Below are 25,849 nucleotides of genomic sequence, written 5' to 3'. Positions count from 1 at the left end.
CTTGCCCTTTGCTCAGCAGTTGCATTAGCATTAGCACACGCTAGCATGAGAGTCTAATTACTTATAGAACAAGTTGGTGGCCCAGTCAATTCCACTCCTCTTCTGTTGGCTGATCCCATCTGCGCGTGGTCTTCATGCCGCACCCAACCTCGCTCATGCTCTTGTACTGCACTTTCCACTTCAGCGTCCTGCTGTATCTTTCACTGGCCACCTTGACTCAAGGCAACAATTCCCCTTGTACTCTTCTCACTTCTAACTCTGTTGCCACCACTGAAGGCCCCGAGCTTCTGGTTGACAAGCTCTTTGATGTCCTTTGCTTGGCTAGCACACAACCGATAGAAGACAAAACTAGGAGTCTTATTTCTCAATAGGGACGCAAGTAAAACAGAGAAAATGCTGGACAAGCAGAGTTGTCTAAACAGTGAACATCAATTCCCTTGTGACCAAAGAAGCAAAAGACCCATGTTTCCGCCCGGTTTCGGACCGGGGACCTTTCGCGTGTGAGGCGAATGTGATAACCACTACACTACGGAAACGGTGAGCGATGGCTCGCTTGGCTTTGGAATGTGTCTTAATCAGTAATCTGACCAATCTGACAAATCTGATGGCATGTTACTATCATGCCCTTGAACGGAAGGAACCATGGAGAAGAGACAGACGCTCGCTAGCAAGGAATCTGAACTATAGTCTCGATGTTAGGCTCACTTAAACTTTTGACATTTAGGAGTTCTCTGAAGCAAGCGCAGCTCGACATATGCTGGCCTAAGAACCCCAGAACCTCGAGCAGCAGAACTGTTGCCTAAAGAGGCCATGCGTTTGATCGCGTTGTGCATTGGCTGAAAATAGGCCCAAGTCCTGTGCAGGCCAGCTAGAGCCACTCATTTCCAAGAGCTTAGTCTGTGCCTGCATCTTCAGTGAATATGGTGACTGGAGAAATGTTGATTTGTGTGAAATTTCCTGAAATTTGGGCTATAGACAACTTTTTAGCAACATGAGCATCCAAAGGTTACAAGCGTCAGAGCCCTGTACAAGATTTGAGTACTTTCTCTCCTCTGTGTCCCAAACAGCAGTACAACCCCATAAGATAAAGCAATGCCTGCAGGCAGACACTTTTGTATCGGGAAACAAAGAAGCATGTTTCCGCCTGGTTTCGGACCAGGGACCTTTCGCGTGTTAGGCGAACGTGATAACCACTACACTACGGAAACGGAGCGTGCCTGCCCTCTCGTCATTAGAGGGGCATTTCGATGCCTTCTTACATTTGAGGACTTTAATGACAGATCATGTAGGACTAGTGAGAAGCGGGGGAACTCCCATTTGTGTCATTTTTCAAGCATTCCCCCATTTATGGTTATATTGACAATCCAAATTGTGATCTCGAGATAGCATCTCTTCAAATGGGAGCTGATCTTCTTGTTGACAAGCTCTTTGATGTTCTTTGTCAGGCTAGCACACAACCTACAGAAGACAAACCCAAGAGACTTATTTGTTAATAGGGACGCAAGTAAAGCAGAGAAAACGCTGGACAAGCAGAGTTCTCTTGGACTAGCTTCTCTTCTCATGGGAGCTCTTGCCTAGAAGACATTTTTGACTTGTGAGTGCACAGGTGGAATTGATGTTTTTTCAAACCCATTATAGGACTAGATTGTTAGATTGACTAGGATGTGGTGGAGAAATTCCACAGGGTCTTTTTGAATGATGGAGTCTGTGCAAAAAAATGCACGTAGCGTGCGATTAACGGGTGTGTGGTCATTCCAGGTAAAAGGCAGAGCAGAGAAGGAGACTTCTCACTCCCCGTCGGGGAATCGAACCCCGGTCTTCCGCGTGACAGGCGGAGATACTGTCCACTATACTAACGAGGACCTGCAAGGCACTGTTGGGGACACGTCAAGGTGGGATTCGCAGCAGGTATGACACACAAATTGTCGTCGGCCATGTAAAAATCCCCATCACGTTACCAGGAACTACAGTTTTATGGGTGTTTGACAGAGAACTTTTTTCTGCTTGCAGGAGGGTTCCATGGTGTAACGGTTAGCACTCTGGACTTTGAATCCAGTGATCTGAGTTCAAGTCTCAGTGGAGCCTCATTTGGCTTTTTTGCCCTTTGCTCCGCAGTTGCATTAGCATTACCTACGCTAGCATGAGAGTCTAATTACTTATAGAACAAGTTAGTGGCCCAGTCAATTCCACTCCTCTTCTGTTGTCTGATCCCATCTGCGCGTGGTCTTCATGCCGCACCCAACCTCGCTCATGCTCTTGTACTGCACTTTCCACTTCAGCGTCCTGCTGTATCTTTCATTGGCCACCTTGACTCAAGGCAACAATTCCCCTTGTACTCTTCTCACTTCTAACTCTGTTGCCACCACTGAAGGCCCCGAGCTTCTGCTTGACAAGCTCTTTGATGTCCTTTGCTTGGCTAGCACACAACCGATAGAAGACAAAACTAGGAGTCTTATTTCTCAATAGGGACGCAAGTAAAACAGAGAAAATGCTGGACAAGCAGAGTTGTCTAAACAGTGAACATCAATTCCCTTGTGACCAAAGAAGCAAAAGATCCATGTTTCTGCCCGGTTTCGGACCAGGGACCTTTCGCGTGTGAGGCGAATGCGATAACCACTACACTACGGTGAGCGATGGCTCGCTTGGCTTTGGAATGTGTCTTAATCAGTAATCTGACCAATCTGACAAATCTGATGGCATGTTACTATCATGCCCTTGAACGGAAGGAACCATGGAGAAGAGACAGACGCTCGCTAGCAAGGAATCTGAACTATAGTCTCGATGTTAGGCTCACTTAAACTTTTGACATTTAGGAGTTCTCTGAAGCAAGCGCAGCTCGACATATGCTGGCCTAAGAACCCCAGAACCTCGAGCAGCAGAACTGTTGCCTAAAGAGGCCATGCGTTTGATCGCGTTGTGCATTGGCTGAAAATAGGCCCAAGTCCTGTGCAGGCCAGCTAGAGCCACTCATTTCCAAGAGCTTAGTCTGTGCCTGCATCTTCAGTGAATATGGTGACTGGAGAAATGTTGATTTGTGTGAAATTTCCTGAAATTTGGGCTATAGACAACTTTTTAGCAACATGAGCATCCAAAGGTTACAAGCGTCAGAGCCCTGTACAAGATTTGAGTACTTTCTCTCCTCTGTGTCCCAAACAGCAGTACAACCCCATAAGATAAAGCAATGCCTGCAGGCAGACACTTTTGTATCGGGAAACAAAGAAGCATGTTTCCGCCTGGTTTCGGACCAGGGACCTTTCGCGTGTTAGGCGAACGTGATAACCACTACACTACGGAAACGGAGCGTGCATGCCCTCTCGTCATTAGAGGGGCATTTCGATGCCTTCTTACATTTGAGGACTTTAATGACAGATCATGTAGGACTAGTGAGAAGCGGGGGAACTCCCATTTGTGTCATTTTTCAAGCATTCCCCCATTTATGGTTATATTGACAATCCAAATTGTGATCTCGAGATAGCATCTCTTCAAATGGGAGCTGATCTTCTTGTTGACAAGCTCTTTGATGTTCTTTGTCAGGCTAGCACACAACCTACAGAAGACAAACCCAAGAGACTTATTTGTTAATAGGGACGCAAGTAAAGCAGAGAAAACGCTGGACAAGCAGAGTTCTCTTGGACTAGCTTCTCTTCTCATGGGAGCTCTTGCCTAGAAGACATTTTTGACTTGTGAGTGCACAGGTGGAATTGATGTTTTTTCAAACCCATTATAGGACTAGATTGTTAGATTGACTAGGATGTGGTGGAGAAATTCCACAGGGTCTTTTTGAATGATGGACTCTGTGCAAAAAAATGCACGTAGCGTGCGATTAACGGGTGTGTGGTCATTCCAGGTAAAAGGCAGAGCAGAGAAGGAAACTGCTCACTCCCCGTCGGGGAATCGAACCCCGGTCTTCCGCGTGACAGGCGGAGATACTGTCCACTATACTAAAGAGGACCTGAGAGCCAAGGGGTTGTCAATGCCAGCGAATTTCATTACGCGGGCATTTTCCCGAAACACGGGCAGAAATATTGCTGTTAAGTGCCTTCGTAACTTGAATTTTTCGTTAAATTGGGTATTTCTAAGTCGGGGTTCCACTGTATTTGGACTTATTTTATTCATATTACACATTTAATACTTGCAGAATTGTAGAATTTGCAAAATCATTTTTATAAAAATTTTTTACAAATTTACATGAACTTATAAAAACAAAATATTTTTCAGATTTCAATTTATTTTGAAATGTTTTGTTTTTGTGTACAAATTTATTTACAAATAAATGAAAACTCTGTTGAGCATGAAAGTGAATGTAAAGTCTAATGAGCTATATCAGTTATTAAATTTGATCGGTTCTTTATTATAAATAATATGTGCTGATAAATCCCATGTAAAACATGTGAGGGAACTACTGTAATAGACCCTTTAAATCAGATGTAAATAAAGAGGATATATATATATTAAAAAAAAGAAATCATAAATCAAGGACACTTTCCTGGCACAACTACACATCATTTACATTTACAGTTTGTCATGGCAGCCTTTTCTTCAAATTTAACAATGAATACAAATGAGAAACAGGTTTTATGTATTGCTTAATAAATTAATTCTTCTTTTATTATGGCAACTTACTGGAATCATATTAAATTAATCAAATCATCCTGTGTGATTAGATAGAGGACCATTAGGGGATCCATTGGTCCTCTTGGGGGGACTCTCCCATAGGGCTTAAATCTGGGACTCTCCACCATTTGACCTTAGAACTGAAGAAGTTTCTCAGATGAGAGGTGAAACGTCTTCAAGCAACTTAAAGAAGTCAGACGCTTTTCTTTCCAAGCTCCTTAGACTGTTTAAGCTGTTGTACCATTTGTTTATTAGCAGGTTTTAAAATATTTTTCAGCTTCACTATCTCTAATACAATTATGTAAAATGAAACTTTAAAACTTAAATAATTATTTAGTTAACTTTTTGGTGATCTAACTTCATTGTCGTTGCTTCTGTTGTTACAGGATGGGCTCAAAATTTTCCCCATGGTATTCAAAATGGTATTGAATATTTTCCCACGTATCACCATGGGGTTTGAAATCCTAGTATTGTGACAATCCTATTTCCTACCACGCAGTGATTGAAGCTCTCCAACATCTTGTTGCACTCGGTAAATGATCCAAGCTTTGTCAGAAAGTAGAGTCTGCTCATCTACTTCTTGTACACAGTATCACTTTTGGTCTGTAGTGTAGTGACTTATTGGATGTGTGTTACCACCCCTAGAGGACTTGTCTTATTATTTACATATGAAAATAAGATCCAAGACTAACCATTTAAAGGGTGGTAAATTCATTGCCTGCATTCATATGTGGAGCATTCAGATCTCAACCTTAAAACAGTATTGACCAAACTTGTAAGTATATCTTTATATTTCCAGAATTTGAGTTATTTCTATTGAAAAAAACCTCATCAATACAATACAAACTTACACTAATCAGTCGCAACGTTGAAACTAATGAAAAGTTGCATGATTAAGACTGATCTTGCTCTTTGTGGAGAAAATTGGTGTGGCAGGGATAATGGTTGAAGTAGCTGCCACACCAAAAACAACCCCAAAAAACCTGTCTGTGAGGCTAAGGGAGACGTGTAAGACGTGTAAGGCATGGGGGCCAGAAGCTCCAATCCAGCCTAACTGACATCTTTCAAAAATGTGACAGAAGGTTTAAATTTTGGACTCTTTAAAGTAATCGACATAATGAAGTAATAGATAAACAATTAAATGACAGGAAAGTTTCTATTTTTTTCCACAAGCTACTATAGAAATTCTGTTCTTTTTCTTTTGTCTAGAGTAAAATAAGTAAATAAATTGTTTATCTGGGCAATAAGACTGTTAGAACAACTTTTCCTGTAATTTTTAAACATTTATTTCTTACTATTTAAGTAAGTAATGTAGTGTGTTCTCATATTATGTTCTTTTTTATATATTCCCAAAGAAAACTTTTAAAGTCATTATTTTCTGACTTTATTCTCATTCTCAAAAGGATGCTATGTCATTCTTTTGTGGATTAACACATCAGAGTAAACCGGGAACAGATATAATGAAAAGTGGCTTTAAAGTTGTTGGGTTTTTTTGTTTGTTTTTTGTTTTTATTTGTGTTGACCTATATTCCTCCTCTCTCCAGTGAAATCAGAAATGGGCTGTTTCCCAAAACTGACTCTCCTTCTCTTTGGTAAGATCCCCAAATTTGCTTAATGGAAATGTGTGATTTGAATTGTAAAGTTGAAAAAGAAGCCACAGGACATTTTCCATTACCTCAAAAACAGTGTGTCAAAAAAATCTTATGTTTCATTTTATTAAAACTTTGAGGAGGTGCAAAGAGGCATTGAATGAACCCCTACAAATGATCTCTATTCCTCAAAATTAAATATATAAATCTAAAGCTATAATTTTGACTCTGTGCATAACATGAGCTACTCCCATGCAGACACTGCCTCAACTTTCACTCATAAGTTTCCATGAACAAGAACTTTACGTCTCCCTTCTAGTATTTTATGAGCATCTGCTCTCCTCCATGTGTCTGTTTCAATGGAGACCAGCAGAGCACACATAACCACGAGTTGAGTAACATTACTTTTATGGGGAACTTACATTAAAGGTAAAATGTTACTTAAGTTATTCAGCTACCTACATAGAAAAGTGGCTTGTTGGAGTGCTTTCATGCAACTAAAAATAAAAACTGTTTTCAATTTAGCTTGCACGTCAATTAAGCCCATATGGGGGAAACATTGTCTCTTTTTATAGTCCTTGTCACTACTCTTGCTTCAGCATTTTGGATCAGCTGAAGGTTATGAAGAGATATTGTGTAAATGCAAGAAAGCATTCCAATATATTTGTTTAATATGCACACAGAAGGACATATACTGGTGAAAAATGATTTCATGATTCCTCACAGTGTTACAGTGTTGGCCATTGTTATTTGAACTGGAATAAAAGAGACCAAAATCAAGTTTGCAGGAGCAACTCAGCGCTGAGTTGCTAAATTCTAAAACTGAATGTTAGCTTTCTGACTAAATAGGAAAATATGCCATGGTTGAAATAAACCTGAATTATTGTTTTATCTTCAAGTAATCCAGTAGTTATGACCCCAGCAACAAAGTAAAATATGCTAGGATATGGCAATTCAATGGCAAATATTAAATTCAATATTGATCTTATAATATTTGGACATTACTGCAACATTACTGGCCTCCTTGTTTTTATATTAGTAGACTGGTACCCCTGTGTAGCCTGTAAATGTAGTTACAAAAATCGCACTAAGGGCTCTTTAATGTTTGTTTATCCTTTTCTTGTGTGTATTATGCAAATAATTAACTTAATACTACTTACAGTGGGGCAAAAAAGTATTTAGTCAGCCACCGATTGTGCAAGTCCCCCCACTTAAAATGATGACAGAGGTCAGTAATTTGCACCAGAGGTACACTTCAACTGTGAGAGACAGAATGTGAAAAAAAAATCCATGAATTCACATGGTAGGATTTGTAAAGAATTTATTTGTAAATCAGGGTGGAAAATAAGTATTTGGTCACCTCAAACAAGGAAAATCCCTGGCTCTCACAGACCTGTAACGTCTTCTGTAAGAAGCTTTTCTGTCCCCCACTCGTTACCTGTATGAATGGCACCTGTTTGACCTCATCATCTGTATAAAAGACACCTGTCCACAGCCTCAACCAGTCAGACTCCAAACTCCGCCATGGCCAAGACCAAAGAGCTTTCGAAGGACACCAGGAAAAGAATTGTAGACCTGCACCAGACTGGGAAGAGTGAATCTACAACAGGCAAGCAGCTTGGTGTGAAAAAATCAACTGTGGGAGCAATCATCAGAAAATGGAAGACATACAAGACCACTGATAATCTCCCTCGATCTGGGGCTCCACGCAAGATCTCATCCCGTGGGGTCAAAATGATCATGAGAACGGTGAGCAAAGATCCCAGAACCACACGGGGGGACCTGGTGAATGACCTGCAGAGAGCTGGGACCAAAGTAACAAAGGTCACCATCAGTAACACACTACAACGGCAGGGAATCAAATCCCGCAGTGCCAGACGTGTTCCGCTGCTGAAGCCAGTGCATGTCCAGGCCCGTCTGAAGTTTGCCAGAGAGCACATGGATGATACAGCAGAGGATTGGGAGAATGTCATGTGGTCAGATGAAACCAAAGTAGAACTTTTTGGTATAAACTCAACTCGTCGTGTTTGGAGGAAGAAGAATACTGAGTTGCATCCCAAGAACACCATACCTACTGTGAAGCATGGGGGTGGAAACATCATGCTATGGGGCTGTTTTTCTGCCAAGGGGACAGGACAACTGATCCGTGTTAAGGACAGAATGAATGGGGCCAAGTATCGTGAGATTTTGAGCCAAAACCTCCTTCCATCAGTGAGAACTTTGAAGATGAAACGAGGCTGGGTCTTCCAACATGACAATGATCCAAAACACACTGCCCGGGCAACAAAGGAGTGGCTCCGTAAGAAGCATTTGAAAGTCCTGGAGTGGCCTAGCCAGTCTCCAGACCTCAACCCCATAGAAAATCTGTGGCGGGAGTTGAAAGTCCGTGTTGCTCGGCGACAGCCCCAAAACATCACTGCTCTTGATCTGCATGGAGGAATGGGCCAAAATACCAGCTACTGTGTGTGCAAACCTGGTAAAGACCTTTAGTAAACGTTTGACCTCTGTTATTGCCAACAAAGGTTATGTTACAAAGTATTGAGTTGTATTTTTGTTATTGACCAAATACTTATTTTCCACCCTGATTTACGAATAAATTCTTTACAAATCCTACCATGTGAATTCATGGATTTTTTTTTTTTCACATTCTGTCTCTCACAGTTGAAGTGTACCTCTGGTGCAAATTACTGACCTCTGTCATCATTTTAAGTGGGGGAACTTGCACAATCGGTGGCTGACTAAATACTTTTTTGCCCCACTGTATCTATCTATTACCAATGTTAGGGTTTAGTCTCTGCTTCTGCTCAAAGTTCCCTTCTCGTAACTACTACTACGTTGACAAAAGAATGAGCTGGAACGATGCTCAACAATACTGCAGAGAGAAGTACACAGACCTGGCCACCTTCGAAAACATGGATGATATAAGCAGGCTAAATTCAACTTTTTCCTACGACTGTGCATGGATTGGACTGCAGGATGATCCCAAATCCTGGAAGAATACGCTAGGCAATGACACCAACTCCTGGAGATGGGCAGTAACTGGTGAAATGAGCAAAACTGTTTACAACAACTGGTACTATACCAATCCAGATAATTATCATGGAAATGAAACTTGTGTAATAATGGGTCTTGATGGAAAGTGGTTTGATAAAAACTGTGGCGAAAGCAGAAGCTTCGTTTGCTACAATGGTAAGAAAATATTTTCATTCATGGGTTTCTGACCTCACTAATGACTTAACCTGCATTTTTTACTAGTAGATTTCACAGAAAACATCACTGAAGATTTGTTGTATAAAATATAGGAAAACCCCTAGCTCAAAAAGTTTGAGTAGTGATTTGAAAACATTAAATTGATTATCCAAAATTTTTACTCTTTCATTTACAATGTTAACTATTTGATATCCATAATAAATTCAGCATCATCTGTCATCTGCCATGATTACTTGAATGCTTAAACACTTTCTTTCCCGCTCACTGGCTTATTTTCTATCTGCTGCAGTTACACAGCAAAACAAGAAAAACTACATGTACATCTCTATTACAAAAACATGGCCCTCTGCTCGAGAATACTGCATAAAACTAAGCATGGACTTGGCAGTGATCGAAAACAGTGAAGAGAACGCTGAGGCCAATTCATTAAAACCAAACAGTGATGACATTTGGATCGGTCTGTACAGAGTGCCATGGACCTGGTCTGACAAGAGTCAGAGCTCCTTTAAAAACTGGCAAAGTTCCAGCCCAAATGACCCTCAAGGTAACCAGCATTGTGTGGTGGAGAATAACCTCCACAAGTGGGATGACGACATATGTACAAAGAATTGTGTTTTCATTTGCCATCAAGGTAAATGTTCAATAACACACGCAAAACAAATAAACAAACAAACAAAAAAACATACCCTGACTAACAACAACTCCTGTTTCTCAGTTTGTCAAAACTTACTTTTATTTTTTGGTTACATGTTTCCTGCTAAGTTGCAAAGTTGAGGACGACAGTGAAGATTAAGTTTTTGACTGATGTTGACTTAACTGACTCTGCAATTAATGTCCAGATACTCCAACAGGTAAAATTTTTGTTTTTGCTTCTGGAAAAATTTCAAGTAAAGCAAACAAACTACAAAGAAAAAGCAATGGATAAATATACTGACAGACAGCTTCAATAAAATGATGAAACCACCTACTTCTCTTTCTATTCTGTCACAGCTAGGAGCCAAGATAACAAATCAAGGATTGACTGATTTCAAACTGCAGTGGAAGATTCAACCCAAGAAACAAGAGAATGAGGAAAACAGAGAAACTTAGAGGAACTAGGTGTGTTTTGGATCACTGCTCAGCTTTATAACCCAAGTGTGCTTAAGATTCAGGACAGAAATTGATGGCCAGATATTCTCCTTCAGGATTCTTAAATTTTTTAGAATTTTTTTTTTTTTTTTCCCCAATTTTAAACTACAAAAAGTCATTCAGATACCAAAGGAGAAAAGCAGCCCCAAAGGATTACACTACCAGCACTATTTTTGTTGATGTGATGTTCTTTTCAGAATCAGAATGAGTTTTATTGCCAAATGTTGAGCAGGTTTACAACATTAGGAAATTGCTGTGGTACTTAGTGCAAAACATACTGTCAGACAATGCTTAAATAAACATAAAAATAAAAATTAAAAGTGCTAAGTAGATAGATTTATACATGAGTGCAGGTGGTGATCAGTGCAAACATGGAATGATGCTTTGAACACAGTGTAGGGTCATGTGTTAGTGGTGGGAACAGCTTGAACAGTTTTTCACTTGGCATAGCACGGTGAAAATCTTCCAAAATGTTCAACTTTTAACTCATTAATCCAAATAATATTTTTCAAAGGTTTTGGGGATTAACATTTTTTGTAGCAAATGCGGTGTGTTGTGAGTAGTGAGTAGTGGTTCTCTCCTTGGGACATATTGGGACAATGCAGTTTTGGAGTAATTCCGGTAGGCCAGCCATGCCTGGGAAGTTTCACCACTGTTCAGTTTTCTCCATTTGTGGATAATCAAGTTAATTTAAAAACAGTCCTTTGAACCTTCATAGCTGGATGTACTTTGTCTAAAATTAAAAATTAATTGTGCAAAATATTTAAGTGTGGGAAATATGCAAAAAACTAAGGAATGCCAAAGGGGGAAATTAGTTTTTCATGGCACTATATATGCAACATATGCCTTAAATTTTGCCACATTATCAAAGAGATGATGATATGTTGCTGTTATTTAATATTGTCCCCTATATAAATGTATTATATAAATTAAAAGAAATAGTTGACAGTAAACACAAAAAGGTTATTATATTCATTGTTGATGTTTGAGGAATTTGTATCGTTGCAATATAATTGTTTTAAAATTGTGGGGCTGAATTTACTATTTGAATGTCAGTAAATAGTCTGTAGGTAATCGGTCTGATAAACTAATCACTATGATGACAAATAACACTATAACATGAAGTAATGCTTGTCGAGTAACTTGGGGTAAAGAGACCCCTGGCTGAATATCAGCTTTCCAAGCTTCTTGCTGCTTCTCCCAATATTAAGAAGGTTTGGGGTCTCTTTCTACTCCTGAAGGATTGAATATTCAATGCACCCTGAGTAGGTTAATTACATAGTATAACTGATGTGATTTCATTATTATTTTGTGATTATTCTTGTTTTTAATTCTGCTTTTGCTTTGTTCTGCCAAATTGCTTGAATACATTTTTCAAAATTTTTCAATGACCTTTTAGCCCTTTGTGAAACAGTAAAAGAAAAGAAAAAGTATTATTACCAACACCACAAAACAACAACAACAAAAAAACAAACAAAAACACAAAACAACCCAACCTTCCATCATGGCTGTAGAAACTCATTGTTCTACTTCTATACTCACCTCCTCCGTATACTTCCATTCCTTAAGAATGGCTTCTTGATACTGACAACCACACTTCCCTGAAAACCATTTTTATGAGATTTCAGTGAATAGTCAGTGGATCAACTGAAGGGCCAGATGATCTCAGGTCCTATTTCAGGTCTTAACTGCATTTTTCCCCACTTCTTAAGAACATATATTTCAGATACTATTCATCTCTCATTGACAGTATCAAGTCCTGCCGTTCTTTTGTTCTCCACTTCTCCAGTTTTCAGATGTTAACTTTAAGTGTAAATATTTTAATTGACTGTTCTTTGAAGTTTTAACTTACAAAAGTTCTCAGCAACTGCCGAGTCAAAGTTAATTCTTATTATTGCTTTTGTCATGGTCCTGAGTCTGTGGACTCATTGGTTTTGGTTTTGATTATTATCTTGTGTTTTAGATTCATTCTTGTTGGGAATTTCTTGCTCTCAGGTTCTGTTTCTGTTTTGTATTTCGAGCTCCTTTTGTTCTGTGTCTCTGTGCCTGCCCTGGTCCCACATCTTTGTGTTCCCTCCCTGTTGACATATCTTGTGTTAAGTTTGTGTCTGTGCATACCTGTTGTATTTCCTATTTTACTTTGAAGCTGCCTTGTCTAATGTCAGTGTGTTCAGTTTACGTTTCCCCTGTCTCATCAGCTCTGATTTCTCCCAGCTGTGTTGCTCTCCTGTATCCCATTCCCTGTGAGTATATAAGCCTTGTGTTTTCTCCTGCTTGTTGCTGGTCTGTGTTATTGCCCTGTGTTTCCACTGCATGTAGGTTTCAGGTTAGTTTTCTCAGTTTAGGTTTCTCTTTATCCTGTTCACCTCAAAAAATAAAGCTCACTCTCCCTCACATCTACGTCAGTGCCTGTGTTTTCGGCCCTTACCACAACCCCAGACATCTGCCGTTGCAGCTGTGACAGCTTTGTTACATCGTCTGGGAATAACCATAGAGAACAAAAATACCCATGGATGTCATGTTTTACTATAAGGAGACCATACATTTTTATTCCTTGAGAGCGAGAGAGAGCGAGAGTGAGAGAGAGCGAGAGATAAAACCTACAGCTTCAGAATCTAGCGCTAAACACAAAGCACGGACCCACCGAAACATCAGAATCAGTGAGCTGTCCGTGCCGTCGGGTGAGAAAGACGACATCTAGCTGTTTGGTGGTTGCTGAAATTTTGTGAGGTTTCACCTGAGATTCTGGCATTTCAGGCAAAATAAATTAAATGCCCACCACAATACGAGAGCTCAGGTTATTCTTGGGTCTAGTGGGTTACTATAACAGTTTCTGCCAGAATTTGTCGACAGTAGTGGCTCCTATAAGTCATTTATGCAGGACAAATGCAGAGTGTCAACATGTATTTAACTGTGCCAACCCATATGGAAAAGAAATAGTAAAAACTTATATGATTTAACTCATGAAAGTGGCCACTTTCATGAGTAAATCATATAAGGCTTACATGATTTACTCATCAAAGTGGCCACTTTCTCATTACTTTCATATATTGTTTTAGTAAGTATCCAAAACATACAAGTTTTATTATATAATTTTTCAAGGGATTTTATATCTGTTTTCACTCTTGTATGCTTTTCATACAAGTTTCACACAAGACAGATACAAACTTTATAAGATTTATATATATCTTTTCCGTATGGGAAGTCTCTCCTTTGCAGTGCCCCTATACTGGCTCCAGGTTTCAGCAAGGCCTTCAACGTGTAGCAGTACTGCTACACGATGGAGCAGATGGCATCAGTCACCAAGTTGCCTACTTCTCAGCTAAGTTCAAGCCTCACCAACTTAACTACTCCACCATTGAGAAAGAAACGTTAACCATTTTGATGTTTACGTAAGATCCACCGCAACTCCTGTTATGGTGTATACCGACCATAACCCTTTGGTATTTCTGAAGTGCATGTACAACCACAACCAGAGATTGATAAGATGGGCTTTGCTTGTTCAAGAATACAATCCAGACATCAGACATAAGAGAGGTCAGAGGTCAGATTTGTGTGCTTCCTGAAGTCCACAATAATCTCCACTGTCTTCTGGACATTCAGCACCAGGTTGTTGTGGCTGCACCAGGACACCAGACGTTCAACCTCCCTCCTGTAGGCATACTCATCCCCGTCCAAGATGAGTCCAATAACGGTGGTGTCATCTGCAAACTTGATTAGCTTGACAGACTGGTGGGTGGAGGTGCAGCAGTTAGTGTACAGGGAGAAGAGCAGAGGAGAAAGAACAAAGCCCTGAGGGGAGCCAGTGCTGATGGTCTGGGAGTCCAAGACATTCTTTCCCAGCCTCACATGCTGCTTCCTGTCCGTCAGGAAGTTAGTGATCCACCGGCAGATGGGATCAGGCACATTCATCTGGGGAAGCTTGCCTTGGAGATGGTCTGGAAGGATGGTGTTGAAGGCAGAGCTGAAGTCCGCAAACAGGATCCTGCCGTAGGTTCCTGGGGAGTCCAGATGCTGCAGGATAAAGTGTAGAGCCATATTGATAGCATCGTCTACAGACCTGTTGGCTCTGTATGCAAACTGCAGGGGGTCCAGGAGGGGGGCCGCGAGGGTCTTCAGGTGGGAGAGAACCAGGCACTCAAATGACTTCATGACCACAGATGTCAGAGCCACAGGTCTGTAGTCATTTAGTCCAGTGATCCTTGGTTTCTTGGGGACAGGGATTATGGTAGAGGACTTGAAGCAGGCAGGCACATGACATGCCTGCAGTGAGGAGTTGAAAATGCCAGAAAACACGGGGGCCAGCTCATTTGCACAGTGTCTGAGGGTGGCAGGAGACACACCGTCTGGGCCAGGAGCTTTTCGAGCATTCAGACTCTTAAACTAATTCCTCACATCTGCTTCATGAATATGAAGGGTTGTAGTGGGAGAAGGTGGTGTGAAATCCACCTTGGTGTGGGGTGTGGAGGGGGGTGTTGTAGGTGAAGTGTTTGATGGTGGTGATAGCTCTATGGAGGGGGAGAGGTGGGGGAATGAGTGTCCAAAGTGTCTCTATTTTTGGGGCCGTTGGAGGTGTGAAGGCTGCTCTATGGCTCGTCAAAACGGCAGTAAAAGTCGTTAAGGGTGTTGGGGGGGTTTTAGGCTTGTAGTTGGTGATATTCCTAAAACTTTTCCACACAGAGGCCGAGAAATTCTCTGAGATCTGCTGCTGCATCTTCTCAGAGTGCTGATGTTTAGCAATGTCCACTTCTTTAGTGAACCTGTACTTGGCCTCTCTATAGCAGTCCCTGTCTCCGCTTCTGAACTCTTTTGTGTTTTCCAGCCACAGCTTTTTGAGTTTAGGAGTAAACCAGGGTTTGTCATTGTTATTGTCATTGTCACCCTGGTGCGTGATGGCACAATGCTGTCCTCACAGAAGTGGATATAGGAGGTGACAGTGTCCGTAAACTCATCCAAGCTGTTAGAAGCCCACCTGGGTTGGCTAGTAGACTGTTTACTTAGCCTGATAGGGCGGAGGACACTGTCTCAGCTGAACTATGGACACGCACACACATACATTTACACTGATAAGCACTCACACATCCCCCCTCCCCTTCCAATGCCTTCGATGCTTGTTGCCTCCTGGGAACATGAGGCGGGTCTGGGCCCGTGCTGGAGAGTCGGCGCAGTGGTAGGATGGCTGCTGTGTTGCCTGGGATTACTCCTTATCCCCTACCCAACCCTGTTGCTGGTCACGTGCTCTATAATGTTGTACTGTGGATATTTATGTGCTTTCTGTGCAGAGGAGTTTTTTTTGTTTCCTGTTCTCATGCTGTCCTCTATAGCCCAGCATGAGCAGAGGTCTCTTTTTTTCCTCTTGTACTTTCCCATTGTAGTGTATATTTCAGTGTTTTTTTTCTATAATGCAATGTTCTCTGACTTGTATCCCCATGTGATGTCTGTGTTGTGTGTGTATGGTCGGGGGGGGGGGGGGGGGGGGGGGGGGGTTGGTTCATACCACTGCAGGGCAACCTGCCACTGCATGTGGCAAATAAATTTGAACTTGAACTTGAACTTGAACTTGAGAAGCTCCTCCACAGCCTCGTTGCTCCACAGTTTTTTAGTCCTCACGACAGGTTTGGAGAGCTTCAGCCTCTGTCTGTATGTGGGGATCAGGTGGATCATGACGTGGTCAGAAAGTCTGAGTGAAGCGCGGGGCATCGCGCGATAGGCCCCGCTGATCGTGCTGTAACAGTGGTCCAATGTCCTCTCCTCTCTGGTCAGGCATTTAATATACTGCTTATATTTGGGAAGCTCTTGGCTCAGATTGGCTTTGTTAAAGTCCCCAATAGCAATAATGAGAGAGTCCGGGAATGTCCGCTCCATGTGCAGTGTCTGCTCTGCGAGGGCGCACTGAGCTGCCTGCACATCCGCATCTGGCGGGACGTAAACAGAGGCCAAGATGAATGAAGCAAACTCCCACGGAGAATAAAACGGTTTGTAGTGAATAAAAAGGTATTCCAGAGAGGAAGAGCAGTGCTGAGCAATCACTGTTACATCTGTGCACCAGCCACTATTAATGTAGAAGCAGACTCCTCCACCTGTGGTCTTACCAGAGAGAGAGGCCTGCCGGTCCACGCGCAGCAAATGAAAACCCTCCAACTTGAGCGCGCAGTCCGGGATGTCCTCACAGAGCCACGACTCATAAGACACAGGAGGAGGCAAAGTCTCTGTTCATGCTTCTCATCAGGGCCAGCTTGTTCATCTTATTCTGGAGTGAGCGTACATTGGAAAGGAAGATCCCAGGAAGAGCAGTTCGCAGTCCGCGTCTCCTCAGATGCACGAGTTCGCCGGCTCGCTTTCCTTCGGCGTCTCACTTTCCTGATCAAGGTCTGTAGTAAATTTGCCGCAGATGCGACAAAAATTGGAATTAAATCCACAGGTGTTGTAGTCCTGTAGTTAAGAAGCTCTTCCCTGGTGTAAGAATATCCAGAGGAGTGCCCAGACACACAAGTTATGCACAAAAACAAAACAGAAGTAACGCACTGAAGTACCAGGGCATCCATACGCGGCGCCATCTTGGTATGGTGTGGACAATGTAATGCAGGGGTGTCCAAACTTTTTTCACTGACGGTCACATACATAAAAATATAGGAGGGGCTGGGCCACTTACTAGAAATGAGGTATATAACCTTAACTTTAGTGTATTAAAGTTAGAAAAATCACCTAAAAGTGGTCGAATATGTTATATTGTTGAATATAATTAAAGACAAAACTGCCTTCATCACAGCTTTCCATAAATGGATCTTTATTGATTTATTCAGAAAGAGCTTTGGTAGCTCATTCTCATAACAGCAGCCTCATTTCATCTTAGACAGAAGATTTACAGTACAGAGAAAAAACAATAAAGGGGAAAATGGGACGGGTACATTTCAAGTTTGTTATTTAAGTTATTAGGCTTAGCAACACACCTATTAACGTTTGTTTGAAACCGTTATCAACATTAACAGACTGAACTGGACTTAATAACAGGAGTCCATATAATTTTAGTAAATTATTCTGTGAGTATCAGCTGTGCAGGGTATGTAAATCGGGCCATCCAGCTGCGGTGCTGATCGCCATTCGTGGCAAAAATCCAGACAAATGTCACTTGATCAAGGAGCAGATCTGCATCAGATAAGATCAGCTGACTTTGTGTGTGCGTGCGCTGTGCACAGCGGTGTGTACTCTGTGTGTTAACAAGAAAAACGCATATAAGAAAGTGGTGCGCAAAAGCAGGGTAGTGACAGAATTGATACGCATTATTGATATTTGAAGCATGTGTACCTGCACATTAACACACGGGTACTGTGGAATATATTTTTTACTCACCTAAAGCGCTCGTGCTCTCGTCCACTCCCCGCAAAAAATAATGAGTTGGGTGACCTCATAGCTGGCTATTGTAGCCTTTTCCTGGACCTTTTGAGCACGAAAAAAATACTGTTGCTGACCCCGCAGGAGAACTACCCCTTGCTTTAATTTCTGCTCTCGCTCAGCACCAGTGTAGGATTCATTGGCCTGATGTTTGGTTTCATAATGACGTCGTACATTATACTCTTTCATAACTGCCATAGTCTCAGTGCAGATCAAACAGACACACTTCCCCTTGAATTCTTTGAAGAAATATTCACTCTCCCACCGTGTCTGAAATTTTCTGCATTCAATTTCTACCTTTCGCTTCTTTGGTTCTGCCATCTTTAGTAACTTGGGGTAAATTTCTTCTGTGATTGTCCTTTTTGGTGGAGCAACTGCCTTGATCAACAGCAGCTCCCCCTGGTGTTAAAACTAAGAAGTGCAATACACTCAAGCAAAAGTTGAAGTGCGGGCCATATTCTATTCTATTTATAAAATTACTTGTGGGCCAATTAAAAATGGATCGGAGTTTGGACACCCCTGATGTAATGGCTGATGCACTTTCCAGGACGCAGTGTTGACCTCCCTGATGAACATGGCGATATGTGTTAAAAGAAAGTCTGTTTTATTCTATGTAAAATTTTATGTGGGAGGGTGTTACGGTCACTGACCTCTAGGGGCTCTCCCCATGTGAGGGAGTCTTTTCCTTTTCTTCTGTGTGTCACGTCTGCCTCATAAGCTGCAGCTATGATGTGTTGCAGTGCGTCAGCCACTGCATCAATACCGCCATCTCAAAAACAAACAATGTTGGGTCTGCGCTTCCGCAGGCCCCGCTGATTTAGAAACTTATTCCAGTTAACGACAAGAAAACAAGACAAACAGCTTTTACTTGCTAGAAAGGGAGGCTGGTCGGAACCAGGCTCTTGGAGCTGAATGCTCCTCGCCTGTCTCCTAGCCAGCATCAAATAAACGGCCTTCCTTGCTGCCTTTTATTGAATACAGTGAATACAAGCACCACCCATTGAGATTGACAGACCACGTGACAAGCAGAGTTGTCTAAACAGTGAACATCAATTCCCTTGTGACTAAAGAAGCAGAAGACTCATGTTTCCGCCCGGTTTCGGACCGGGGACCTTTCGCGTGTGAGGCGAATGTGATAACCACTACACTACGGAAACGGTGAGCGATGGCTTGCTTGGCTTTGGAATGTGTCTCAATCAGTAATCTGGCCAATCTGATTTGTGTGAAATTTCCTGAAATTTGGGCTATAGACAACTTTTTAGCAACATGAGCATCCAAAGGTTACAAGCGTCAGAGGCCTGTACAAGATTTAAATACTTTCTCTCCTCTGTGTCCCAAACAGCAGTACAACCCCATAAGAGAAAGCAATGCCTGCAGGCAGACACTTTTGTATCGGGAAACAAAGAAGCATGTTTCCGCCTGGTTTCGGACAAGGGACCTTTCGCGTGTTAGGTGAACGTGATAACCACTACACTACGGAAACGGAGCGTGCATGCCCTCTCGTCATTAGAGGGGCAATTCGATGCCTTCTTAAATTTGAGGACTTTTATGACAGATCCTGTAGGACTAGTGAGAAGCGGGGAACTCCCATTTGTGTCATTTTTCAAGCATTCCCCCATTTATGGTTATATTGACAATCCAAATTGTGATCTCGAGATAGCATCTCTTCAAATGGGAGCTGATCTTCTTGTCGACAAGCTCTTTGATGTTCTTTGTCAGGCTAGCACACAACCTACAGAAGACAAACCCAAGAGACTTATTTGTTAATAGGGACGCAAGTAAAGCAGAGAAAACGCTGGACAAGCAGAGTTCTCTTGGACTAGCTTCTCTTCTCATGGGAGCTCTTGCCTAGAAGACCTTTTTGACTTGTGAGTGCACAGGTGGAATTGATGTTTTTTCAAACCCATTATAGGACTAGATTGTTAGATCGACTAGGATCTGGTGGAGAAATTCCACAGGGTCTTTTTGAATGATGGACTCTGTGCAAAAAAATGCACGTAGCGTGCAATTAACGGGTGTGTGGTCATTCCAGGTTAAAGGCAGAGTAAAGAAGGAGACTGCTCACTCCCCGTCGGGGAATCGAACCCCGGTCTTCCGCGTGACAAGCGGAGATACTGTCCACTATACTAACGAGGACTTGCAGCCCTCTGTCGGGGTCACGTCAAGGTGGGATTCGCAGCAGGTATGACACGCAAACTGTCATTGGCCATGTAAAAAACCCCATCACTTTACCAGGAACTACATTTTTATGGGTGTTTGACAGAGAACTTTTTTCTGCTTGCAGAAGGGTTCCATGGTGTAACGGTTAGCACTCTGGACTTTGAATCCAGTGATCTGACTTCAAGTCTCAGTGGAACCTCATTTGGCTTTCTAGCCCTTTGCTCCACAGTTGCATTAGCACAAGCTAGCATGAGAGTCTAATGACTTAAAGAACAAGTTAGTGGCCCAGTCAATTCCACTCCTCTTCTGTTGGCTGATCCCATCTGCGCGTGGTCTTCATGCCGCACCAAACCTCGCTCATGCTCTTGTACTGCACTTTCCACTTCAGCGTCCTGCTGTATCTTTCATTGGCCACCGTGACTCAAGGCAACAATTCCCCTTGCACTCTTCTCACTTCTAACTCTGTTGCCACCACTGAAGGCCCTGAGCTTCTGCTTGACAAGCTCTTTGATGTCCTTTGCCTGGCTAGCACACAACCTATAGAAGACAAAACTAGGAGTCTTATTTCTCAATAGGGACGCAAGTAAAACAGAGAAAATGCTGGACAAGCAGAGTTGTCTAAACAGTGAACATCAATTCCCTTGTGACTAAAGAAGCAAAAGACCCATGTTTCCGCCCGGTTTCGGACCAGGGACCTTTCGCGTGTGAGGCGAATATGATAACCATTACACTATGGAAACGGTGCGCAATGGTTTGCTTGGCTTTGGAATGTGTCTCAATCAGTAATCTGGCCAATCTGATTTGTGTGAAATTTCCTGAAATTTGGGCTATAGACAACTTTTTAGCAACATGAGCATCCAAAGGTTACAAGCATCAGAGGCCTGTACAAGATTTAAATACTTTCTCTCCTCTGTGTCCCAAACAGCAGTACAACCCCATAAGATAAAGCAATGCCTGCAGGCAGACACTTTTGTATCGGGAAACAAAGAAGCATGTTTCCGCCTGGTTTCGGACCAGGGACCTTTCGCGTGTTAGGCGAATGTGATAACCACTACACTACGGAAACGGAGCGTGCATGCCCTCTCGTCATTAGAGGGGCATTTCGATGCCTTCTTACATTTGAGGACTTTAATAACAGATCATGTAGGACTAGTGAGAAGCGGAGGAACTCCCATTTGTGTCATTTTTCAAGCATTCCCCCATTTATGGTTATATTGACAATCCAAATTGTGATCTCGAGATAGCATCTCTTCAAATGGGAGCTGATCTTCTTGTTGACAAGCTCTTTGATGTTCTTTGTCAGGCTAGCACACAACCTACAGAAGACAAACCCAAGAGACTTATTTGTTAATAGGGACGCAAGTAAAGCAGAGAAAACGCTGGACAAGCAGAGTTCTCTTGGACTAGCTTCTCTTCTCATGGGAGCTCTTGCCTAGAAGACATTTTTGACTTGTGAGTGCACAGGTGGAATTGATGTTTTTTCAAACCCATTATAGGACTAGATTGTTAGATTGACTAGGATGTGGTGGAGAAATTCCACAGGGTCTTTTTGAATGATGGACTCTGTGCAAAAAAATGCACGTAGCGTGCGATTAACGGGTGTGTGGTCATTCCAGGTAAAAGGCAGAGCAGAGAAGGAGACTGCTCACTCCCCGTCGGGGAATCGAACCCCGGTCTTCCGCGTGACAGGCGGAGATACTGTCCACTATACTAACGAGGACCTGCAAGGCACTATCGGGGACACGTCAAGGTGGGATTCGCAGCAGGTATGACACACAAATTGTCGTCGGCCATGTAAAAATCCCCATCACTTTACCAGGAACTACAGTTTTATGGGTGTTTGACAGAGAACTTTTTTCTGCTTGCAGGAGGGATCCATGGGGTAACGGTTAGCACTCTGGACTTTGAATCCAGTGATCTGAGTTCAAGTCTCAGTGGAGCCTCATTTGGCTTTCTTGCCTTTTGCTCCGCAGTTGCATTAGCATTAGCACACGCTAGCATGAGAGTCTAATTACTTATAGAACAAGTTAGTGGCCCAGTCAATTCCACTCCTCTTCTGTTGGCTGATCCCATCTGCGCGTGGTCTTCATGCCGCACCCAACCTCGCTCATGCTCTTGTACTGCACTTTCCACTTCAGCGTCCTGCTGTATCTTTCATTGGCCACCTTGACTCAAGGCAACAATTCCCCTTGTACTCTTCTCACTTCTAACTCTGTTGCCACCACTGAAGGCCCCGAGCTTCTGGTTGACAAGCTCTTTGATGTCCTTTGCTTGGCTAGCACACAACCGATAGAAGACAAAACTAGGAGTCTTATTTCTCAATAGGGACGCAAGTAAAACAGAGAAAATGCTGGACAAGCAGAGTTGTCTAAACAGTGAACATCAATTCCCTTGTGACCAAAGAAGCAAAAGACCCATGTTTCCGCCCGGTTTCAGACCGGGAACCTTTCGCGTGTGAGGCGAATGTGATAACCACTACACTACGGAAACGGTGAGCGATGGCTCGCTTGGCTTTGGAATGTGTCTTAATCAGTAATCTGACCAATCTGACAAATCTGATGGCATGTTACTATCATGCCCTTGAACGGAAGGAACCATGGAGAAGAGACAGACGCTCGCTAGCAAGGAATCTGAACTATAGTCTCGATGTTAGGCTCACTTAAACTTTTGACATTTAGGAGTTCTCTGAAGCAAGCGCAGCTCGACATATGCTGGCCTAAGAACCCCAGAACCTCAAGCAGCAGAACTGTTGCCTAAAGAGGCCATGCGTTTGATCGCGTTGTGCATTGGCTGAAAATAGGCCCAAGTCCTGTGCAGGCCAGCTAGAGCCACTCATTTCCAAGAGCTTAGTCTGTGCCTGCATCTTCAGTGAATATGGTGACTGGAGACATGTTGATTTGTGTGAAATTTCCTGAAATTTGGGCTATAGACAACTTTTTAGCAACATGAGCATCCAAAGGTTACAAGCGTCAGAGCCCTGTACAAGATTTAAATACTTTCTCTCCTCTGTGTCCCAAACAGCAGTACAACCCCATAAGATAAAGCAATGCCTGCAGGCAGACACTTTTGTATCGGGAAACAAAGAAGCATGTTTCCGCCTGGTTTCGGACCAGGGACCTTTCGCGTGTTAGGCGAACGTGATAACCACTACACTACGGAAACGGAGCGTGCATGCCCTCTCGTCATTAGAGGGGCAATTCGATGCCTTCTTAAATTTGAGGACTTTTATGACAGATCCTGTAGGACTAGTGAGAAGCGGGGAACTCCCATTTGTGTCATTTTTCAAGCATTCCCCCATTTATGGTTATATTGACAATCCAAATTGTGATCTCGAGATAGCATCTCTTCAATTCGGAGCTGATCTTCTTGTCGACAAGCTCTTTGATGTTCTTTGTCAGGCTAGCACACAACCTACAGAAGACAAACCCAAGAGACTTATTTGTTAATAGGGACGCAAGTAAAGCAGAGAAAACGCTGGACAAGCAGAGTTCTCTTGGACTAGCTTCTCTTCTCATGGGAGCTCTTGCCTAGAAGACATTTTTGACTTGTGAGTGCACAGGTGGAATTGATGTTTTTTCAAACCCATTATAGGACTAGATTGTTAGATTGACTAGGATGTGGTGGAGAAATTCCACAGGGTCTTTTTGAATGATGGACTCTGTGCAAAAAAATGCATGTAGCGTGCGATTAACGGGTGTGTGGTCATTCCAGGTAAAAGGCAGAGCAGAGAAGGAGACTGCTCACTCCCCGTCGGGGAATTGAACCCCGGTCTTCCGCGTGACACGCGGAGATACTGTCCACTATACTAACGAGGACCTGTAGGGCACTGTCGGGGACACGTCAAGGTGGGATTCGCAGCAGGTATGACACACAAATTGTCGTCGGCCATGTAAAAAACCCCATCACTTTACCAGGAACTACAGTTTTATGGGTGTTTGACAGAGAACTTTTTTCTGCTTGCAGGAGGGATCCATGGGGTAACGGTTAGCACTCTGGACTTTGAATCCAGTGATCTGAGTTCAAGTCTCAGTGGAGCCTCATTTGGCTTTCTTGCCATTTGCTCCGCATTAGCATTAGCACACGCTAGCATGAGAGTCTAATTACTTATAGAACAAGTTAGTGGCCCAGTCAATTCCACTCCTCTTCTGTTGGCTGATCCCATCTGATAATGATCTACTTATCACTACGGAAACGGTGAGTGATGGCTCGCTTGGCTTTGGAATGTGTCTTAATCAGTAATCTGGCCAATCTGATTTGTGTGAAATTTCCTGAAATTTGGGATATAGACAACTTTTTAGCAACATGAGCATCCAAAGGTTACAAGCATCAGAGGCCTGTACAAGATTTAAATACTTTCTCTCCTCTGTGTCCCAAACAGCAGTACAACCCCATAAGAGAAAGCAATGGCTGCAGGCAGACACTTTTGTATCGGGAAACAAAGAAGCATGTTTCCGCCTGGTTTCGGACCAGGGACCTTTCGCGTGTTAGGCGAACGTGATAACCACTACACTACGGAAACTGAGCGTGCATGCTCTCTCGTCATTAGAGGGGCATTTCGATGCCTTCTTACATTTGAGGACTTTTATGACAGATCATGTAGGACTAGTGAGAAGCGGGGGAACTCCCATTTGTGTCATTTTTCAAGCATTCCCCCATTTATGGTTATATTGACAATCCAAATTGTGGTCTCGAGAAATTCCACAGGGTCTTTTTGAATGATGGACTCTGTGCAAAAAAATGCACGTAGCGTGCGATTAACGAGTGTGTGGTCATTCCAGGTAAAAGGCAGAGCAGAGAAGGAGACTGCTCACTCCCCGTCAGGGAATCGAATCAGGGAATCTTCCGCGTGACAGGCGGAGATACTGTCCACTATACTAACGAGGACTTGCAACCCTCTATCGGGGTCACGTCAAGGTGGGATTCGCAGCAGGTAGGACACATGTAAAAAACCCTTACATTTTACCAGGAACTACAGTTTTATGGGTGTTTGACAGAGAACTTACCAGAATGCTTACCAGTACACCTGAAGCCCTACTGTCACTTGATGCTGTCAAGGCCTTTGATCGGGTGGAGTGGGACTACCTTTTCTATATTTTGAGAAAATGTGGCTTTTCAGATTCATATCATGAGTTAAACTCCATATGGGCAGTAGGCAAGATTTCCCCCTATCTCCACTTTTGTTTGTCATCGCCCTTAGCATCAGCGATATGGCAAGATACCAGTATCACGGGAGTTGTCAGAGGAGGCCAGAAATACAAAGTTTCACTTTACTCAGATGATCTGTTGCTTTTTATAATTGACCCCACCCTAAACACCTCAAAACTACTAAGCACTCTGCAAAGGTTTGGTTCAATGTCTGGCAACAGAATAAATCCTTAGAAAAATGAATTCACCTCAATCTACTCAGCTGCAAAAAATATCCCATTTAATCTAATACCATTCAAAATCAATAATAAGAAGTTTAATTACCTCAGAATCTGGATCTCCAGCTGTTACAAAGATCTCTATAAAGCAAACTACCAACCAATGTTGGATACTCTGAAAATGGTCATCCATTGCTTGAACTTATTATCCCTCTTCCTCTGCGGGAGGATTAATATAATTAAAATGAACCTGTTGCCAAGGCTACTGCTCCACTGGATGCATGTCATTGATCATTTAGTTGTTCCATGCTGGCTAGAGAACTTATCCTGTGGACAGGTGTCTCTGTGAGCATTGCTGTGTGGCAAACTCCCTTCAGCTAGGTCAGTCTCTCA

At 42.7% G+C, this 25,849-nt stretch overlaps 1 protein-coding gene and 14 non-coding genes across 15 annotated transcripts; 3 read left to right on the top strand and 12 right to left on the bottom strand.

Moving 5' to 3' along the window:
• Positions 1–463: 463 nt before the first annotated feature.
• Positions 464–536, bottom strand: trnav-cac (transfer RNA valine (anticodon CAC)). The gene has a single exon. It is a non-coding gene; the product is annotated as a tRNA-Val (tRNA).
• A 599-nt stretch (positions 537–1,135) lies between these two features.
• On the bottom strand, positions 1,136–1,208 carry trnav-aac (transfer RNA valine (anticodon AAC)). Its single transcript has one exon. It is a non-coding gene; the product is annotated as a tRNA-Val (tRNA).
• A 582-nt stretch (positions 1,209–1,790) lies between these two features.
• On the bottom strand, positions 1,791–1,862 carry trnad-guc (transfer RNA aspartic acid (anticodon GUC)). Its single transcript has one exon. It is a non-coding gene; the product is annotated as a tRNA-Asp (tRNA).
• Positions 1,863–2,013: 151 nt separating this feature from the next.
• trnaq-uug (transfer RNA glutamine (anticodon UUG)) lies at positions 2,014–2,085 on the top strand. Its single transcript has one exon. It is a non-coding gene; the product is annotated as a tRNA-Gln (tRNA).
• A 1,139-nt stretch (positions 2,086–3,224) lies between these two features.
• On the bottom strand, positions 3,225–3,297 carry trnav-aac (transfer RNA valine (anticodon AAC)). The gene has a single exon. It is a non-coding gene; the product is annotated as a tRNA-Val (tRNA).
• Positions 3,298–5,985: 2,688 nt separating this feature from the next.
• LOC146508856 (macrophage mannose receptor 1-like) lies at positions 5,986–11,025 on the top strand. Its single transcript, XM_085176356.1, has 5 exons — positions 5,986–6,206; positions 8,988–9,392; positions 9,703–10,044; positions 10,176–10,264; positions 10,404–11,025. Exons 1-5 carry the CDS (start codon positions 6,170–6,172, stop codon positions 10,500–10,502), a joined length of 972 nt encoding a protein of 323 aa, XP_085032482.1. The 5' UTR covers positions 5,986–6,169; the 3' UTR covers positions 10,503–11,025.
• A 7,992-nt stretch (positions 11,026–19,017) lies between these two features.
• On the bottom strand, positions 19,018–19,090 carry trnav-cac (transfer RNA valine (anticodon CAC)). Its single transcript has one exon. It is a non-coding gene; the product is annotated as a tRNA-Val (tRNA).
• Positions 19,091–19,997: 907 nt separating this feature from the next.
• Positions 19,998–20,069, bottom strand: trnad-guc (transfer RNA aspartic acid (anticodon GUC)). The gene has a single exon. It is a non-coding gene; the product is annotated as a tRNA-Asp (tRNA).
• Positions 20,070–20,220: 151 nt separating this feature from the next.
• On the top strand, positions 20,221–20,292 carry trnaq-uug (transfer RNA glutamine (anticodon UUG)). Its single transcript has one exon. It is a non-coding gene; the product is annotated as a tRNA-Gln (tRNA).
• A 468-nt stretch (positions 20,293–20,760) lies between these two features.
• trnav-cac (transfer RNA valine (anticodon CAC)) lies at positions 20,761–20,833 on the bottom strand. The gene has a single exon. It is a non-coding gene; the product is annotated as a tRNA-Val (tRNA).
• A 253-nt stretch (positions 20,834–21,086) lies between these two features.
• Positions 21,087–21,159, bottom strand: trnav-aac (transfer RNA valine (anticodon AAC)). The gene has a single exon. It is a non-coding gene; the product is annotated as a tRNA-Val (tRNA).
• Positions 21,160–21,741: 582 nt separating this feature from the next.
• trnad-guc (transfer RNA aspartic acid (anticodon GUC)) lies at positions 21,742–21,813 on the bottom strand. The gene has a single exon. It is a non-coding gene; the product is annotated as a tRNA-Asp (tRNA).
• A 697-nt stretch (positions 21,814–22,510) lies between these two features.
• Positions 22,511–22,583, bottom strand: trnav-cac (transfer RNA valine (anticodon CAC)). Its single transcript has one exon. It is a non-coding gene; the product is annotated as a tRNA-Val (tRNA).
• A 599-nt stretch (positions 22,584–23,182) lies between these two features.
• Positions 23,183–23,255, bottom strand: trnav-aac (transfer RNA valine (anticodon AAC)). Its single transcript has one exon. It is a non-coding gene; the product is annotated as a tRNA-Val (tRNA).
• A 1,284-nt stretch (positions 23,256–24,539) lies between these two features.
• Positions 24,540–24,612, bottom strand: trnav-aac (transfer RNA valine (anticodon AAC)). Its single transcript has one exon. It is a non-coding gene; the product is annotated as a tRNA-Val (tRNA).
• Positions 24,613–25,849: the final 1,237 nt, after the last annotated feature.

Source organism: Neolamprologus multifasciatus, chromosome 11 (genome assembly GCF_963576455.1).
Source record: "Neolamprologus multifasciatus chromosome 11, fNeoMul1.2, whole genome shotgun sequence".
Taxonomy (NCBI): Eukaryota; Metazoa; Chordata; class Actinopteri; order Cichliformes; family Cichlidae; genus Neolamprologus; species Neolamprologus multifasciatus.
The sequence above is the reverse complement of the archived record's forward strand: the minus strand, read 5'-3'. Positions and strand labels throughout refer to the sequence as shown.

What these genes read in the sequence shown, in the direction of transcription:
- LOC146508856 (XM_085176356.1), top strand. Translation starts at nt 6,170, where the DNA reads ATGGGCTGTTTCCCAAAACTGACTCTCCTTCTCTTTG. An exon ending in AAGCTTCGTTTGCTACAATG is followed by an intron (nt 9,393 to 9,702) that starts GTAAGAAAATAT and finishes TATCTGCTGCAG; the next exon opens with TTACACAGCAAAACAAGAAA. An exon ending in ATGTCCAGATACTCCAACAG is followed by an intron (nt 10,265 to 10,403) that starts GTAAAATTTTTG and finishes ATTCTGTCACAG; the next exon opens with CTAGGAGCCAAGATAACAAA.